Source organism: Agelaius phoeniceus, chromosome 12 (genome assembly GCF_051311805.1).
Source record: "Agelaius phoeniceus isolate bAgePho1 chromosome 12, bAgePho1.hap1, whole genome shotgun sequence".
Taxonomy (NCBI): domain Eukaryota; kingdom Metazoa; phylum Chordata; class Aves; order Passeriformes; family Icteridae; genus Agelaius; species Agelaius phoeniceus.
In genome coordinates, this window is record NC_135276.1 from 7,477,029 (window position 1) to 7,497,511 (window position 20,483).

The following is a 20,483-nucleotide window of genomic DNA, read 5'->3' on the forward strand; positions in this document are numbered from 1 at the left end:
ACTGTTTACATTAAACAATGAAAAGGAGAGAAGGCTGTGAGAACAAACGTGCTGCAGCTTACACTGAGTCATGTGTCAGCCCTGCAGAGCAGTGAGCCAGAGGGTCCTTCCCCAGCCCCACGAGCCCATAGAGGCAGACAGATGCTCTACTGCAGCTGCAGAGCCAAGCTGCCCACGCAAAAAAACAAGTTCCCTGCAGAAGCAGGAACATTTGACCGACTGGTGGCTGAAGACACAGCATTTGCCAACAAGAAAGACAAACCAAATGTTATTGACAGCAGGGGGTTGGAGGGGAAACGTCTGAAATTCACCACATCGAGGCTGCATGGCACTGACATTACCCACTGCAAAGCCCAGACCGGGGCTGCACAAGGCTCCTGGCCCTCCACCCCAAACATGTTTAGAAAGGAAAAAAATTTCAGCAAGGTCTTACTGTGGTTCCAGGGTTCTTCTTGCTCTCCTGCAGAAAGGGGCTACAGCAGACAGGTGCACCCTATTTAACCAAGGGAGAGCAGCTGGACTCAATCCCTGGCTAACAATGTTCAGCTGCTCCACTGGTGCTCCTTTAGCCTCCCACTCTTCGCACCAGGCAGCCTCACCCAAACAGAATTTTATGTGGGGCATTTTCCTGATTTCCAGCTTATTTCTGGGGGAAGATACAGGGATAATTACTTTTCCATGTATTTCATATCAGTTTGTGATCCTGCTCCCAAGGAGGGCCGGGAGCATTGAAGCCTGTTGGTATATTTTGAAAAGGAAGAGGGGGGAAGCAATCTAAAATACGCATTCTGTTAAATAAAGATGCAAAATGGATCTCTAACTGCTGTGTGGGTCAGTTCCTAATGAGTGTCTGTTCCATTGGCAGCCTGACTGTTCCATGTCAGTCAGTGATGTCTGACTATCCCAGGCTGCAATATTAATGTATGTTTCTTTAAGAAAATACATAACATTTGCAGTATAATGTAGAGGATATGCCAAAGTGTTTTTGATTATTAAGCTACATAGCCATGTAAAATGAGTATAGCATATTGGCACTAATTCCTGCTGTACTGGGGCTCCTTTGTGAAACTAGTTAATTAGTTTCCCCCACCCCCCCATCCAAAACTTTGCTTGAATAAATTTGTGGTTAGCACAAGTATAAAGAATTCTGCTTTTCTTGGCAAATTTTTTCTCTCTTCTCCCATTTTCAAAGGAAACTTCCCCCATCTATTGGGATAGCAGTGTTCGTCTTGGATAAAGATGACTGGCTGAAGAAGTAACATTAGCAATAATTTATTTTGTGTAGCAAAACAGCTGCCCATATTTTCTCTAAGCATAACTGTCCATCACACCATAAGGTGAACCAACAGATTCTTCAGACTGTTATAAACATGTTAATTCTTTAATAAATTAGCCACAAAAGAAGTGTTAATTAACTAGTAAAAATGTTTAGGGATTCTGTGAGAAAAAAAAATCATAAGGATTGAAAAATGTATGCTTAGCGATATGTAAAAAAAAATACAGGTTTTTAACTCAGTTTCTGAGACTTTTACAACAAAGTACAGAGAAAGACAGATGAAATTATGTTCTGACTACATGCACTGAATAAGCCCAAAGGGAACCTCTGTATATAGTTATCAGTGGCACTGAAATCTGCTTAGGAAAGCAACAAGTCTTTTGTTCTGTTGACAACAGTTATTACAATTAATTCATTTTGTGATTGGTATTTGCACTGAGTGACAAGGTGTTATTTTACCTCAGTAAAAGTTAAAATGGTAATACCTACATGCGAAATAACACTGAGTTTGCTATCACTCACTCAAGAAAAGAAAAGACTCTGTTCAGAAATGCCTGCTCAGCCACCACTCCTGCAAACCTGAAGTGTTAGCATCAGGCTTCTCCTGCTCTTATTTCCCCAGATTTGTGGTTTTGCTCTTCTAAAAGTTTATTTGGGAAGAAAAAAAGAATGGAAAAAAATGGAAAAAAAATGCCTACTTTTTGCTAAGTGACAGAACAAAGCATCAGTGCACAGAGCAAGGGGTCTGCAAAGGCTCAGCTGCAGGTGGGGGTGAGATGCTGGCTGCAGATGCAGGGAGCCTGCCCGGGGTGTCAGTGCTGGGGGACACGAGGTGTCCCCTCTGCAGTGCCCAGCCGGGCTGGCTCTCGGGGGTGCCGGGCGGAGAGCGCTCCCCTCCCTGCCGGAGACAAGCGCAACCCTGGGCAGGGGGGGGCTCTTCGTGCCACGCCCTGGGAGCCGCAAGAAGGGGGCTCCATATCCCCGGGCTGGCTGTGCTCTGTGCCGTGGGACGCTCTCTGTGCCCCACCACAGCAGCGGGCTGGCTGCGGCCCGATCCTCGCAGGGACACGGAGGCGACAAAGGGGCCAGAGCAGGGTCTCTGTGGACGGACGCACGGCAAGGTGCCAGGCAGGTGCTGGTGCTGCGGGTACAGAGAACTCAGGGCTACAGACACGGGCCACGGGGCTCCCGGTGCCCGTCCCGGTGCCCGTCCCGGTGCCGCAAGGCGGGAGCGCTGCGGGGCCCAGGGGAACGTGCAGGGCAAAGCCGAGCCCCATGGCTGCAGCCACACCTGGGGGACTCTGGCCCCTCTCTGGGACACCCAAACCCCATGGCTACAGCCACACCTGGCTCTGGCCCCTCTCTGGGACACCAAAATCCCATGGCTGCAGCCACACCTGACTCTGGCCCCTCTCTGCAATACCTGAGCCCCATGGCTGCAGCCACACCTGGCTCTGTCCCCTCTCTGGGATACCCAAACCCCATGGCTGCAGCCACACCTGGGGGACTCTGGCCCCTCTCTGGGACACCCAAACCCCGTGGCTGCAGCCACACCTGGCTCTGGCCCCTCTCTGGGACACCCAAACCCCATGGCTGCAGCCACACCTGGCTCTGGCCCCTCTCTGGGACACCCAAACCCCATGGTGCAGCCACACCTGGCTCTGGCCCCTCTCTGCAATACCTGAGCCCCATGGCTGCAGCCACACCTGGCTCTGGCCCCTCTCTGGGACACCAAAACCCCATGGCTGCAGCCACACCTGGGGGACTCTGGCCCCTCTCTGGGACACCAAAACCCCATGGTGCAGCCACACCTGGCTCTGGCCCCTCTCTGGGACACCCAAACCCCATGGTGCAGCCACACCTGGCTCTGGCCCCTCTCTGGGACACCCAAACCCCATGGCTGCAGCCACACCTGGCTCTGGCCCCTCTCTGCAATACCTGAACCCCATGGCTGCAGCCACACCTGGGGGACTCTGGCCCCTCTCTGGGACACCCAAATCCCATGGTGCAGCCACACCTGGCTCTGTGCCCTCTCTGGGACACCCAAACCCCATGGTGCAGCCACACCTGGCTCTGTGCCCTCTCTGCAATACCTGTGCCCCATGGTGCAGCCACACCTGGCTCTGGCCCCTCTCTGCAATACCTGAGCCCATCTGCACAGGGAGCGGGCCCCACAGCTGCCTGCTAGACTCTCAGCTGCCCATTTTTAGCACGAGAAAGACAAAGCAAGGAGCGAGGAGCATTAGATGATATAAATTTTACTTTTTGTAGCAGGACCCAGCAAACCAAGGAAAGTTTGCAGCACTAGCAAATGGCAAATAATCCATTAGCTATGGATATTTCAGCACGTCTCTACTTTTATTATGAGTTAGCCCCTCTAAACCATTGACTTAACAGAGAATCATTATAAATCCCCATTTTGAATTTTTTTATTAGCAGTATTTATCACCTTCTCAAAATCAATCCTATATTTTTAAATTAAAACAAATGACTACTTGTACTGCAATCAATATGAGTACATTTCCCTTTTTTAAAAGGAGAAAAAATGGAATACAAAGAAATGTCCTTCTTTGGCTGCATCAATCCAATTTCAATATAATTCAATATTTAATAAATATAATCCTCCATGTCTGTGCAGGGAAACATCATAAAAAATGCAAAAGGTTTCTTGGTCTCCAATAACTTGTATGAAACAAAGTGTTTCCTTATTCCTTCCATAAATACTGCAGTCATATGTGACTATGTTTTGTTCTTCCTGCTTATTAGAAAAGTATTCTCTGATTATTTATAAGAAAGGCGGTTTACATATTTCATTATTAAAAATCCAAAATGCCTACCTACCATCTCCAGAAAAATATCATCTTTATCTCCTTATACTTCTTTGACTTGTCGTTTTTGAAAGGGCAAGAAAGAAAAACCTTATATAATACCTAATTTGTACATCTGTGGTTTCCCTCTGACTTGCATAGGCACCATATGTTTTTAATTATCATAATAGCCTTAAAGAACCTGTTCAGTGGGAAACACATATGATCCTTTTATTAGTGGTTTGCAATTTAAACAGTTTTAACAGAAAAGGTCTGGCTATAAGGGACTGAGAAGCACAAAGGTCTAAAAACCCTGTTATTGACCTCTGAAAGCATGAGTTCAGATCCCACCCACCGAGGTGGGACCTGGCTCTCCTGCCTCTGACAGAGGTAATCAGTTGCACGTGAAATGGCTCTTCTGGACCTTAAAAGACATAATCTCCAATCTCAAATGACTTGATGTTTCAGTCAACTACTGGCAGAGTGAAACCAGGGTCTGTGAACACCACCCTGTACCCACTCTGCCTGCTCCTACCTAGCAAACGCTCTCACAGCCATGGTGCTGTAGGAGAAGCCCTGCAAGCTCCAAAAGCCCAGAATTTCAGCAATTCTCATGAGTCATTGCCCTTTCAAATTCCCAGTTTTGTCCTTTATGCAAACGCAAGACTGGTGAGCACGCCAATATCCCAGTCATTCGGAGGTAGGAATTAAATTTAACAAGTTCAATTCACTCCTGATTCTGGACATCTAAACACATAATCAGTCTGATAATGTTATTAATTATCATTCAAGTGACAACCTTTGACACTGGCATGCTCCCACAACCTCCCTACTCCAACAACTCAAACAGAAAATCGTTGGCATGAAAACCCACAGTCTTATGAACAGAAATTGCAAATAAGCAGGCACTGAACATACAACGGGGAGTGAGCAAAATCCCCCTTTTCAGAGAGAAAGCAGAGGCTCACACAATAGCACAGTCACTTGACCCAAAATGAAATTTGCACAACTTCAACCCAAAACAGATAATTTTCACCCCAAACAAAGATCTGTGGGGAGAAGAGGGTGGGGAAGGGAGCCTAGCTAAAATTACACTGAGGCTGGAAGTCGTTATGGCTCCATCTCAGGAGATGGATGGTATCCTCATTAGAACAAAGCTTTATTTAGATGGACAGACAGAATCCTTATTAGAACATTAGGCTGAAAAGTTTAAATGTCAGGAAATACAAAATTAGGATTCTGCAAATAAATGCTGACTTGGAGAAAAAAATACTTAGAGCTTCCAGAACAGATCTCACTGGAAATACTTAGGAAAAATTGCAATCACTCAGGAATTGCAATCTCCCATGCCAATCTAACCCTTCAAGGGTATTCTTGGAAAACTCTGTTTCACAAAAGTCAGAGGAGATCCCTTTTCTTGGGCAAAGTGGTTTCCACTCCTGATCTGATGCTATCAGCTCCATCCCTGGCTGCCTGCTGAGCCCAGAGGGAAGGAGGACTCAGGACCTACCATCTCCCACCATCCATTTCAGGAAAAGCCCATCCAAAGGGGAACATGCTAATGTTGGAAACCCATTTCCACCTGCACAGACCCCAAAAACTGTGAATCAGACATTCTATGCCCTTCCCTGTCATTCCCCATTCTCAGGCCCTCTGCTTTCTCCAGGGAAACTCAGGTATTTTGCAGTGATGGAAAGGCAAGCTTAATTATTTTGCATACAAAAGAGATGGTCATAGTTTTCCATTTTACCTGCAAGCTAATGGATCTTGGGATACCAGACGTGGATGCTCAAAATCCCCTCTGGAGCCCTTCTGGTGATTTGTCGTCTCTTGGTTGCCTTTGGTGCACACGGATCTCTGCCGAGGTAATATGTGAGCTATTGCACACTAAAAGCAGATTTTTGAGAGAGGAAGCTCAGGCACACACACACATCCCCCCCACCCCTGCCCAGGCACCCTCCACCCCCTCATCCTGCACCTGGCTCCAAGGTGCAGGGACCTGAGGAGGATCTTCTCATCCCCCAGGCTTTGTGGGCCAGGCAGAAAAGGCACGGCAGGGTTTGCTGGGAGAGCAGAGCTCTGCAAGGCGTGGGCCTTGTCCCTGTCCCAGCGTCATGGGGAGGGCTGTGGGTGCTGCTGTCCCCACGCCTTGCTGGAACAGACCCAGACAGCTGGGGACATGGAAATGCTGACTGAGCAGCCATGTCCATGGAGCTCACCTGAGCTCCCTGCTCTTCCTGTGTGCAGCAGCTGATGGCAGAGGGTCACCCACCTGCACATCGCAGGCCTGCCCCCTTTGCCAGGGGCCTCCACACTGAACCAGGCCTCTAGGCCTCCACACTGAACTTTCTACTTGGGCCAGAAGGGGATGCTTATGGAAACAGATTTTCTGCTGGAAAATGTAAAAGAAAAATAAAATCGTGCATTTGATCATCTAAATAAATATGGACTTCTCTCTTTAGGAGTTTGGGGCTTTTGTTTCCCATGTGAATCCAGCAGAAATTTAGCTTTCCTTTTGCACAGCCTCACCCATAGATCATCAGGGTGAAGTTTTCTGGTGAACAGAGGCGCTCAGTGTTTAGCTTGCAGCATGGGGGGAAGCAGGGAACACCATGGCTGCAGTCACACAGCCAGAGGATGATCACTGACCAGGCCAGCCTGACTTCCACACAGTCAGGTTTGTGTACCTCTCACACCACCTTCTAAGCAAGTGATTCTGCCAGCCCCCTGCAAAGGAGGGAGCAGGCGCATCTCCCAGGATGTATTTCCTCACCTATGGAAGCACACACAGGATCCATCCCTCCCTCCATCCATCTCTTGAATTGATGTCTGCCACCACCAAGTACAGTCAGCCCAGGGACCCCTCATGCTGCAAGTCTTAAACTAAGTGCTTCTGCTTCATCTCCTTCTCCCACACACAGTTCTACCTTAAGAGAAATCCCAGCTCTGGGCCTGAGAAAACTCTTTCTTTTTTCTCTTTAAGGATCCTCCTTTCACAGTAAGGATCCTCCAAATTTCCAAAAAGTGGATAACAACAATACCACTGTGATCCCATCTGCACACAGCAATGGCACTGTAATGCATAGAGCATAAACCACCAAATTCCCACAGACAGCATCTGTCTTACTACAAACAATGGACCATTATCTTGTAAATAATTCTGATTAAGCTGCAGCATTTTCCCCAAACAAACAGTAGGGGAGCAGAGGGTGAGGATTTTTCTAGTGGGAGTGTCGGTTTTCTCCTTCCCCAGCACTGACACTCAGTTTTTTATTCAACTGATTGGCCCCCTCCTCTCCCTGCTCTGTCCCCCATGGCTTGGTTTTCATCTTCTGACCTTATCCTGCTGTCAATCATTTTGGCAACTAAAGAGGGAGCCGTCATGTTAATGGGATTCCCACCTCTATCCTTTGGGAAAGCTTTTCTGGTTTGTTTTCTTCTTTTTCACCCCAATGTACAGTTATATAATGATTAGTGAATACACCCACAAGCCCTCCCGTTATTAAACAGTTCTGCTGTTGCGGGATGGAAAACTCAGCGGCACCACTGGGTGCTCCTTGGTGCTGGCCAGGGTTTGGGGACGTCTGGTTGTGTGGGTGATGTGTCTCGGTGTGTTTGGCATCTGGATGAACATGGCATGGCAGCAAACTTTGCTGGGTAAAAGCTGTCACCATCTTCAAACTCCCAGCAGGGAGAGCAGAGCCCTCAGCTGCCAGCAGTGGGGGAACAGGGCGGGTTTCTGCAGCCCCCAGGAGCAGTACACTGCTCTGCTTTGCACTCCAGCTGGCAGGCTGAGCCAGCAACAGGTTAACAAGCAGAATCTGAAAGGATTTAAAGGAGAACCAAGCACGCAGACTGGAACAGGGTTAGGTGTACAAAGGGAAAATTGAAATGAGACACAATCAGGGCTAAGGTGGCCTTTTTCTGAGGTTCTGAAATTGATCTGTGTGGCAGCTGTGAATTGAGGAGAGCCCCAAAGAAATCCTGAATTTCATCTTTAACCTATTCATCTCAATGCACAAACCTTTTCTTATATGTCTCTCTTGACAAATGTCCCATTTCTATATGGCTGAAGTGTTGGTTTTTCTTCCCTGCATCGTCTTAATTTGCCTTGTTATTCATATGAGAATTTTGGGGTCAAACACAGTTCCTGGCTTGAATTTGAAAAAAAAAAAAAAAAGAAGGAGCAAGGACTAACACAGGATGGGGACATTGAATAACAGGCAAGAAAAATTTTAACTTCCAAGTTGTGAACTGCAATCACTGACGTTCAATAAAAAAACACACAAGAGCCAATTCAGCCATCAGACTAGGATCTTCTGAGCACCATGGGGACCAGTCACACTGCCCTGAACAGAGGGACAAACTGGGCAGACAGTGTGGCAGGACCTCAGTCCTGACCAGGGAGCTGCTCACACAGGGGAGCTGCAGCAGCAGTGGGGAGGGAGAGCCCTGCAGACACTGCTGAGCCATCGCCTGTGCTGGTGGCACACGGGGCTGGGGCTGGCCTGATGTGGTGAGACCAAAACCTGCCAGCTCAGCCCAAAGAGGCCTGAAGTAAAAATTCATGGATTTGGTGAAAAGATATTATAGTCAAAGCATGCCACAGCTGCTGCAGAGAGCCCTGAGTACCACGGGCAGGGGTAAGAGAGGTTTTGGTGATGGGTTCTTGGGCTGCTTGGGAAGTCAGGCTCACCCACACTGCTGCGGCACCACAGCCATGTACACACCCAACCCTTATTTGCAACATGTGTTTATTTTCAGCAGGAAATTTTTATAGCTTACTGTAGTTATGTCAGAGAAGGAAGCTTTTGTACACTGAGGACTTATATAATGTTCTTCATCTTCAAAGTGCTTTACAAACATTAATTAATTCATTTATCCTCACAGCACTCCTACCAGGGAGATAAGTACTATTATTTTCCATTTCGTAATGTAGAATCCAAAGCAGAAAACTTATTTCTTTCCATGGTCAGTGAGTGAATCACAGGTAGACCTGCAGGAGAAGTGAGGATGGCCAGCTTCTGAATTGGATCCCCCCCTCCCCAAATCGTTTTTAAAAGACTTGTGTTCTGACAGAGTCATGCCACATATCGGGATATGCCTTGGGTTTTTCCTTCAGTAAGAGATAATTAAGGAACAATTCCCTCTCTGATCCCCAGCATGGCATGCTATTTTCTACCCCACTGTTGCTCTGCAGCTGAACAATGGCTGTTCTATGCAGGGAAGGGCGCTACAGACGCCCCGGATCAGAGGAGATTGGCTTAAAGGAACTGGCTGGCCCTCGTCTCGCCCTGTGGACAATGGGGCAGGCAAGGCAGCCTGGGTGCAATGCCTGACGTGGGGGTGGCTTCAGGGACACCTGCTTGTAAATGGCACTGCTCTGGGCAGGAGCCTCTCTTAGCTGAAATCACTCACACCCACTGTACCTATCTAGAAATTTCATGTAGTAGGAAAATTGCTGTGGTTTCCAGTATTTGGTCTCAATCCCAGTATTTGGTCTCAATCCTAAGTGTAATCCTTTGTCATTGATGTGGGAGGGGTGCAGAGTGCTCCTGGTTCACCTCTGTGGTGCTGTTGTAAATAAACCTCTTTCCTGCCTGCTCCTCTCCAGCAAATGAGCAGCTGCTTCAAATGGCAATAACAGTTAGTGTGAGCTTGAGAGGCTCGATTTCAAGGCAGCTCAAAAACAAAAACTGTGACCAGGTCTTCTAAGGGAGTGTTCAGGTCCAAGAATTTGAGGCAAAATCATGGATGACAAACTGGGAAACAAATTCCCTGAAATTTTATAATTTCTGAGAAAGACATGTTTCACCTGTTACAATCCTTGTTACTGGAGACCTTGGCCACCCTAGGTTTTTTTCCCACTTTATGTTTTTGCAATAATCAGACTGCATAAACCCGCAAACTTTCTAGGCAATTTTCAAGCTCAAAAAAGATACACTCATTAACAAAGTATGCCATGGCATACTGCAGAAGATATGACCATGTCCTACTGGGGAAAGGCCCATACCTAGATGTTGCTTCAGAACAATCAGAACAATTGTTTAGTGATAAATGTTTTTTGCATATGACTCATCAACCCTTGAAAACAGGATTCCTTATATAATGCAAGTGCTGACACAGCCTTCACTTGAGTGGTGTGACTGCAGCTGTATAATTACAACTTTAGATTTGATGTTATGGACCTTAGGTTATGCCATTCAGACAAATGCTCCATTGTAATACAGAGATATTTTTTCCTTAGTCATATTGCCCACAGGACAATAAGGACTATATTCACAGCTCACTGCATAGAAGTTTAGGCATGGAATAGCCAACGGTACTACACAAAATGAAATTATACCCAATGGGGGTTAAATGGATTCATAATTGCCACTTTTTCTTGTATTTTTTTTTTCTGTGCTCCTAGTTGATACTTTTTTGGAAGTGCTCTCCAAATAAAAGGAAGAACAATGTCACACTGAGTCTGGATAAATGTTACAGTTGTCTCACAAATGCTGTATTATTTCTAGCCCTTCCAAAATAATATAATTGTCCTACTGCTGAACCACAGATTTTTCTCAGTATGACACAGAACACTAAAATGTCAGGTCCTGACTCATGGTGTTTTGGTGGAATAAATAAAAAGTACCAATATGCTATTCAGAAGGGGGAGCATTAATGAAGACGTGACACCGGGAGCCCCAGCCATGTTTTCCTTTAGCTCCCACTGCCTGCTCAGCGGTGCTCCGGACAGCGGGCCACCTGTCAGGGACCCCATCCTGGAAACACTTACCATGGACCTGGGTGGTGCTACTGGCACTGGCAAGGCTGGCTGCTGCTTCTCCTAAGCTTGCTTTACCTCAGGAGAATCCTACGTGGGCCTGGGGAGGGAGGCTATTCTCAGGATGCTCACCCATGGGAAACCAAAGGAGCGTTCAGGGTTATTTGCAGGATTGGAGCTGTGACTTCAGTAAGGCTGGGCAGGATTACCCAAGAAAGATCACTCACTCTTTCTGTATGCTCCTTGTATTTGTCCACTGGGACAGGCCTTGCACACCCATCACTCACTAAGTCTGCATTTCCAGCTGCAGCACTAGAACCCTGTATTTGACTCACCCCGGCACTGATATTTACACACTTAATCCACCCACAGTGCTCATTTTCAACCCAGTGCCTTCCACAAAAATTCCTACTGGATTTTAATAGTGACAGAGGAGAAACAGCTCCCACATTCCCAAGGTATTTTCTGTGACAGAGGAAACAAGCATACTGCCCCCCTTATATACCTTCCTAACCATACATGGCACCATTCTAATGCCTTAAAAGATGGGATTTTTCATAAATATCATTCACAAGGACAACAAGCAGCTTTGTAGAGTTTTCCTCTCAAAGCATCAAACAGCTGTGGATTGCATGAGTGGTCTTTGGTCTACCAAAAGGTACAACAGTTTCTCAGAGCGTTTTCTTGAATTAAACAAAATGACTCAAAACTGCACTAATGGTTAACAGCTTTTTTTTTTATTAGCAACACTGAGATAAGTTATTGAAGCATTTTAGTATTGTTTTACATTCCATTCAGAAGTGACCTAACTTGTAACTCCATATACATTTAAAGATATAGTTTGACACTTATTCAGAAAGCAACAATTATTAAAACTTACATACCTTCATTACCAGGAAACCTTAATATATTTTCTAATTACTTCCAACAATACTCTATTCCAAAGCACATGATAACCCACTAGAAGTTTACACATTTCACTTCAATCACAGGTTTTAAATTGTGGATGTCAGAGTGCTGTTCATTGAATTTTACTGTCTTTCTTGGTTAATATTGGAAAACCTGGCACAATATATTAAGCTAGAAATATTGCTTAAAGAATATGAAAAAAGATAACTACAGTATTTTTTCCTGCTAAAGCATTACAAAATACAGGACCATTAAAAACTCAAATAGAAATGACAATAAATAACCTTAAAAATGTTAAGAGAATTTTCACTCATACTAAAGTCCATTCCCTAAGCTTGCCAAACACATAAATAACAGAACATATTCAGGACCTCTATTTTTGTACTATTATGATGGTTTGTTATATATTGTGGATGTATTGTGTATACATATATTAATGCTTACACTTAAGGTATATATTTTTTTCTTTGCTGATACAATTAATAAGCCTCAGGTAATTATTTATCCCTGGCACTACAGGCATCTAGATAGGTGGGAGCAAAACTCAGAAATTCCAGATATGCAATACTGTGCATAACAAGATCATCTCTGCATAAAGATATCCTAGGTTCCTTAGATTACAAAGATGAATTTGGTTATTTATTCCTGAAAGCCTGTAACATAAAATTATAATTGCTGTCAAATTAATTGTTTAAAATTGGCCTCATAATAGGTATTAATCGTACACTTAGTTTTGACTTACAAGAATGTCTAAATTGCTCATGTTTATGAGTAGTTATAGGAAATACTATACCTCAGACACAAGAATGTATATTCCTCAACCAAAACACAAACCAGAGCATTGTCTCACTTTGGAAAGACCTGGAAACATCTCTATGCCTCTGCCTAATCCTAAATTATAATTTAAATTTGACCTGGATATGACAAAAACAATAAGAATATATTGTTTGGGAGATGAAACTTAGAGCAAAAATCATAAAGCTCTAAGCTTACATCATTATTTTGTCTCTGCAAAGAAAAGAAAAGCCTTTCTGTGCTAGGGATTTGCCTTGGTGCGGCTGGCCACTGATGTCTGAAATCAAGGCACATACCAAGGCCTCCTTTTGCAAACACAATCCCTCTTTCAGATGTGGTGCTAGGAGGGACTGAATGCCTCCAGTCTCTCTGGGAATAGGAGGTACACAGCACTTAGCTGTATCAGATATTTTAGGGGTTAATTTCCAGAAACATAAATGGAATGGGAATGTCACACCACAGTATGAAGAATGGTAAGAACTAAAAGTTTTCAACAGTAAACAAAATGGTGATACTGAACTTGTCACCTGACCAATTTCTGATACAACAAAATACAATCAAATTAAATTACATGAAAATAACAATGAAATTTAAAGTCAAATAAACATAGGACCTGATTCTGCAATCCTTAGTCATGTAAGTAGTGCTACTCATCAGGAATGAGGGATGCAAGACTGGGCCCTTAGCTTCTGCTTAGGAAGTCAATGTTGATTCAGACAGTATCTCTTCTAGCCAAAAATATGCAGCAAAAGGAAAGTAACATAAACAAGGCTAAATGTCAACAGTGTTTGCAGACTTACAGACACCATCCATTTGTTTGTACTGAAATGACTAGCGAACCATTTGGCAAATACAATGCTATTCACAGACCAGCCCTTTTATCCAGCAACACAAACTTCACTGGATCACTGGCATTCCCAGTTAATTAAAAAAAGGAAGCAAGCCATATGAGTTTGGTTTGATATTGCCATGCAAATGGCACTGTGACATCCAGAAGTGTGTCTGAAACCCAGGCGGGGGCCGAGGTGCTGATCTCCTGCTCAGAGGAACAGTTTGTACTCTAAAAGCTGGCCTTGGACCTCCTAACTGAAACTAAGAAACCTCTTCAAAAGCACGATAATGGGGTAAAGAAAAGCCTGCTGTAAAACTTCCATATCATTTCATTCTGCCTTGAAGGAAAAGAATATTCTGGTTACTCCTCCAACTGCAGATCCGGACAAAGCGTTCCTTAAGTGCATTACATGATATTGTAAATGGGCAGTGCTACAATTTGCTGCAGTAGGATGACCTTCCATTGCCTCAGAGCTGTCCTAGAGCTTGAATATATCAGGCCTTTGCTTCTTAATACGGATTTTGTGATTTAAAAGTTCTGCAATAAGGATTCAGGTGAAGCCATCACAAATAATTAAAAATCTTTTTCCGTGTTTCATGTGTTGGTGGTAGTTCTGACGGGGTTAGCATTATGATCTTTTTGGTTTTGACACCTGTGGCAATAAGCAATTTACAATAACTAAATTCACTAGTTAAACATTGGGGTAGAGCACTATAATTATGTGACAATAAAGCTGTAATAATCTGCCACAATTGATCTTCCCCTTGCCCAGCCCTCTTGTCTGCGCTGCAGTTCCACATTTGGAAGGTATTTCAGAAAGTTACAATGCTGAACATTTTAATAATTCTGTGCAATGCTGAAAGCTTTCTGCTGCAAAGGAAACTGAAAATGCTCAGCCCTTTGCAGGACCAGAACTCCAAAGCTGCTGCCATGTATCAGAGGGGCCCTGCCCTGTTTTCATACAGTGAAAGAAGTGATAATGGGGTGGAGCCTGTGCAGGAGAAAACAGCACTAATTGCAGAGGAAAGCAAGCATGAATGGAAGCAAATTAGATTTAGAGACAACATGGAACTAATACTTTTGGACATCATTAAGTGTGGATTCAATAGCACTAACCCATTAAGCAGCCAGCTAACACCCAGGACTATATCTGGCCAGTAGCTCTGTAGCCCATCAGCTCTCCTTTGAAAGCCTCAGTACTTCCCAAGTAGCAAATGCAAGCAGGGAAATTTTACCATCTTGGTCACTAAGCAGAGAAATTTAAATGGGAGGAGAGAGAGAAGGGAGAGGGTCTTGTCATAAAGGGCCTTGTGCACAAATCACAAGTAAATTAAGGTATTTGAACAGAAGGTAGAACATTATGGTGATGCAACTACGTGTGTGTGGGAAGATAAGCAGAAAAAGAGAAGAGCATAAATGGAAAGGAAAATAGATCTTTCAAAACCTAAATACAAAATAGATCTAGAACCTCCAAGCTTAACTTGTCAAATCAGCAAGGGCTGTGAAAGCAGAGTACATAGATGCTCAAGACAGCTACCAAGCCATGGACCTTGGGTCTCCCCTCCCCGCTGGGCTACTTGCTGCCAATCAGCAAGGAAAGACCTGTCCTCTTCTTAGGAACTGAGTGCCAGCAACATTAACAAGATCCACTCCTAGGTAGAATCACCTGAGACTCCAAAACCAAGTACAGTTCAGGAGTAACTCTAAAATTATCTACATTCTTTTTTTCTTTCTGTTCATTCTGCTGTATAAGGAGAAATATTACAAAAATTCGTGATTTTTTCTCAGTAGCATTTTGACATGAAAATTTCTTTATTATGCAGTAATTATGGTTCTTTCCTAATTGTGTCTTTCATCCCTGCAGCCTGAAGCATGATAGGAGCATAAATGAATTATGTGTACATCATCAGTCTCTCTCATTCTTCATGACAGGGAAACTGAGGGCTGCTTCCACATGTGCAGTGACTTTCTGAAACAACAATGTGAGTTGGAGGCATTCTCCTCTAGAAACAAAACTATTTTTGTGCCAAGATTTTTGCTTAAAAACTGACCTACTATCTTAGGGTAAAATCTGCCATCTAAAAACGATCCACATGGATTGCTGAATACCCCAGCTTGTTTTTAGGCAGCCAGAAATTCAACTCAATTAGCGTGGCCAGCCAAAGAAGCAATCTCAGCTTACTGAAGCTGAAATATTTTATTTCAATTTTATTTCCTCTGTATTCTGACCATAGAAAGAGCACTATGCCTTGCTCTCTGAGTGTGCAAGGACTGTTATCAAATGCATCAATGTTTTCTCTTGAGATGTCAACAACACTCACATCACTGGCTGTAAAAAGAAACACAAATGCATGGAGTCTCCCCACACACAAAAGGAACATGAGAATTATGCCCTGAAATCAGATGCTGGAGGTGTGTCTCAAGTTTTCTGATCTCCCAGGCAGTGGGAGAGACAAAGAGAACCACGGCTTTGGTCATGGGCTTCGTGCAGGAGGAAAGGAAGGAAGGCTAATAAATGAACAGGGTGCTCCTGATTGCTAATCTGCAAGTGCAGAAACATCAGGTGGGATTCCCCACACTAACATGCACAGATGGAGTGTGATTTCACAGTGTAAAATGTCACTGAAAAAATGAAAACTCCTCCAAAACCACTACTTTCAAGTGGGTGGTGTCCAAGCCAATCAAAAAAAAAAAGAGCTACTGACATGGGGCTGGTTCATACTCATCCACTTTTCTGTGAGTTATTGAGAAAAATAAAATAATGTATTTAAATACATCAACCTCTACACTTATGTTCTGCAAACACCAATAGAATGACAGAAAAGAATTTTAAAAAGCTATTTTTGGAGGGGGGAGACAGAAGGACTCCTACTGCATTTTTGATTTAAAAAAAGGCTTAAAAAGTAGAACAGAGAAGCTTCTGTTGTTTCTTTTTTTCCTTCATACTTCAAGTCAAATCCATTATCACTGGGCAGAGCTTGTGAAAGGGATATGGTCTTTAAAATCATATAAACTCAAGCTATCATAAAATGTCTGTTGAATTGATTGGAAGATGAAACAAAAAACTAATGGAAGTAACATGACCTCATTTCAATAATAATATTAGAGAGTTTTTTTCTGTTGTTGTTTTAAAAATCTTGTGCCTGTGAAAAAGTATAAAGATATTTTGCACAAAGCAGCTAATCTTAGTTTTCTATTTTTTTTCAACTTCTTTGTTTAGACAGTAATTTCTCTGCTGTATTTTTTTTTCTTTTTTGTTAATTGATTTTACTCCACAAATGGAAAAAAATCCAAGTAGGATTTTACCTGCTGTAAATTAAATCAACTATCAACTCTTTTCAATACTGTAAATGCTGATTTTGAAGAATCTGGAAATATTTCCAACTATCTAAATTGCTTCTTAGTGCACTGAGACACAGAAGTTTACAAGTAAGGCCACATGGATACTTGGGCAGATATTGGTTTAATGACAGATATGGGCAGATAATGACAATATTGTGAAGTCACAATGCTCTAAGGATACAAGTGAGATAAAATCTGTGTGCAGGTATCAGAATTTTTTTATCAGATCAACTAATACAGATGGAAAAGCAGGGAGGAGCCTGGAAAGGGCTTTGAGCATCTACACTGCCAGTAAAATCAGACAAAGCTCCCCCTAACCTTAGGTTAACCAGGGGAGCCACTCTTCAAGTGCTTGCAGATTGAGGGTTTCATTTTAAATTGTCAGGCTTTAAAACTGTTGATAACATTTTCTTTTCTTTTTCTTTTTTTTTTAACTTGAATACATTTTATTATGTATATTCAGCTCAGACAGTGTGTTTTCTGATTAATTTGAAGGCTAAATAAAATGAACATTACTGAAGTTTTTGTGTCTTTTGCTGACTCTGCTTTTTAAAGTGATACTGTTTTCAAAGGATTTACACTCTAAAATCTCTTTCAAACAAACACTATGTTGACAAAATAGGAGCTAAATAATAAAACCAAAAATCCTCAATCTCATTTGTTCCAAATAGATTTAACTATAATTCTTGTAAATATGAAGTGTGTGATATGAGGAAGTAAAGCTGCAGTTTTGTTACTCAGAGACTAGAAAGGGTAAAAGGTGGTTTTATTTGTTTGGAGTGTTGTTATTTTATTTACCTGGAGGCATACTCTTAATCAGGCAAATCACAATTTACACAACTGCTAGTTAGAATAGTGAAAATGGTCAAGGGCAAGTACTGCATGTGTGCCATTGAATCAAACCAGAAAATTAGAATTAAAAAAAGAAAAGGAGGGAAGGAAAATAAAAGAAAGAAAAAATAAAATCTATTCAACACAGGTAGACACATTCCATGCACTTGGCCTTTGATTTCATTAATGTTGTGGTAACTGAACACACCTCCAAAGAAAGAAAGGGGGAAAAAAAAAGAGAGAAAGCAAGGTTTGCTTGGCAAAGCATCCAGTGTTTTTCATGGGTTTGTATATCAAAATACTGAAAAGTTTGCAAGTTACCATGTATATTTTGTATATTTTTTAAAACTTTTTCCTCCTTTGAGTATGCTAAAGCAGTAAGTATCCCCTTCCGATGCCACTAGCACAGATAGTCTATATTGCTGCTACTCTAGTTTAAAAAGCAGGTTCTTTCTAAAATCCTGTTTAAGTATGCATGCAGCACTGCTGATTTCAATGGAGTAGACCACATATAGGACAAGAATTTGGCCCACGGGGTTTAACATTTAAAAAAATGTATTACTAACAAACATGACTAAGTATATTTAAAGAGCAGCTTCATGATTCTGCACAAGTGTTTTCTGAAATGGTCTAAAAGAAGGTCTAAAACTTACCACACAAGTCAGGTCTCTTGATACATCCACTAGTTGCTGTGCTACTTGCAAGTCCATTAAAGGCTGCTAAGCCATCAGAGCTGTAAGCTCTTAGGACTGACAACATGTTCATCTGCTTCTCCAGGACCTGTGGACCCTGAACTTGTTCGGGTTTCATCACTTCTTGTGCAGTTTCGTGTGAGGAGAGAAGATTCTGACTGTGCCACTGCTTTTCTGAAGCTTGTGGCAGTGGTGATACGAGCCCTTGTGTGGGTTGTGAGGTGACTGCACTTTGTATATTGTCGCCTCCTTCACTGCTTTCTTTATTTAGGGCAGACAACTGCTTATTCATAATATCTGGTTCTGTGTCAATGTCCTCATCTTCAATGTTTTCTTCCTTGGAAGATTCCATATCTTCAGATGAAGCTATGTCAGAAAGGTCATCAATAGCACTTTTATTTACAGAGTCAGAGAGCAGAATATTTGGGTCATCTTCGGATTGTGTTTTTATTTCGGATTCATTACTGGTGCAAGAATTTTGTGTTCCCGTGCCAATAACACCAGGATAAACACCGAACTGCTTATAGAAGTCTGTTGTAAAATTACAAAAAGTGGATTCCATGTGGCTGGGCCAGGCAGCGCTCTTTTGCTCTCCCAGGGTCTCTTTATTTTGTCCTTGGGTCATTTTCTCAGAAGCTGTGTCCAGCTGGCTCAGCATGTTTGAAACTCCTGCCTCCTTGCTGGACTGCACAGAGGAGGGGAGCAAGCTCACTTTGTTCACTGAGGCTGAGACCTCTCTAGACTGCTCTTTGCTGTTGCCTATGATGTTGTCTTTACGTTTAGCCTTGCCCAAGTGATTGGCTTGGAGATGCAGAGCCATTAGCTCCATGGATGAAGTTGTAAAGGAACAAAATAAGCAGCCATGCCAGGCAATGTTGTCCTGCACAGTGACAGAGGAACCTGGCAGGGAGGCTGCATCGGGCCTTACCGACAAGTCCAGAGGTTCGTACTGCGACTTTTCTGTTTTCCGCTGTGAGGACTTGCTATTTATCTTCTCCTCACCACCGTCTGAGCCCAGAGCTTTTGCTGAAAGTGGATCTGAGAGAGCTTTATCCTTCATTTCTTTTTCTTTCTTCAAAGAACTTAGGACAAAGCTGTCCATGAAAGCTTGCAAAGACCCTTGGAAGTTCACACCATTCCCGACCATGTTCTGGTAAGCACGGCCAAGTTCAGAGAAGTGTGTTCCTTTGGAAGATATGTCTGAACCCTTCATATTTTCTGAAGACCCTTCAGATGACATGCCAACTGCTTGTCCTTGCTGATCTCCAGAAGACAGCATTCCTGACGTCCACTGCTGTGAGACCATGCCACTTCGGAAGTCGATACCAGGAAGTCCCTTGAAGGCTCCTCTCAGGATGTCTGGCCTGATGAACACAGAGCTTTTACTGGGTGTCTCCTCCTTGTGCTCCTGGCTTGCACTCTGCCCAGAGAGGGGCCCTGCTCCGTTCTGCCGCTCCCGATGGTGCCGCTCCAGGTGGTATTTGAGGGATGCAGACTGAGTACCGGCATAGTCACAATGTGGACACTTGTAAGGCTTCTCACCTACAGGTGCGGACAAAGAGGAAAATATAAAGAGAGTTAACTGTGCTTTGGGCTATGGATGAGTGGAGAAATTAAAAAATCAGCATTAGCTGCTTACAAACAAGATGATCTTGGTACTAATAATTCATTTCTTAAAAGGAAACACCTTTAATCGAAGACTAATTCTTAAACTGACTATTTCTAAAATGGGTTTCTAGAATGTGGGGCTATTCAGGAATGACATGGTATCTACACACAATTAGCCATCCTTTTCTTAATCTAACATGTAGAAAACTGTTGTAGAATTAAAAGCTATGATTATGAAAATGAAGCATAACAATTTCAACCACAGTAATCATTAAAAGTACAAGTTTAAAAAAAAAGGGAGACAAAGAATGTAACAAATGGATGGTTGCAATATTTTGTGTATACAGTTGCTCTAAAATTTGTTTAAATTATACACATGGAAACCATTTTTAAACCTAAAAATTTTATGGCACTGTTACGCAAGACTGAAATGAATGATTTAAGTCTTGCTCTGCAGTAAATCATGGATATAATTAGCAAATGGCATACTGCACAAGTAATTTATCATTATTTGGAGGGCACCATTCCAGAAGGATTCAAAGATCTGCAGACCTACTGCATTGTTTCTAAATAAAGAACTATAAATACAGATTCTATAAAATATTAATATCATTACACTACATAA

General features: G+C 43.0%; 1 protein-coding gene across 12 annotated transcripts in view; it reads right to left on the minus strand.

Moving 5' to 3' along the window:
* Positions 1-20,483, minus strand: part of ZNF536 (zinc finger protein 536) — a 345,510-nt gene that overhangs the window by 100,214 nt on the left and 224,813 nt on the right. For 11 of the 12 annotated variants that reach the window (XM_077184912.1, XM_077184919.1, XM_077184918.1 and 8 more), the window contains one exon: positions 18,212-19,792. In XM_077184912.1, the coding sequence (XP_077041027.1) occupies positions 18,212-19,792 (1,581 nt within the window). Of the gene's footprint in view, positions 1-5,833; positions 5,941-18,211; positions 19,793-20,483 lie in introns of all 12 variants that reach the window. The other variant, XM_077184921.1, reaches the window with a different exon arrangement.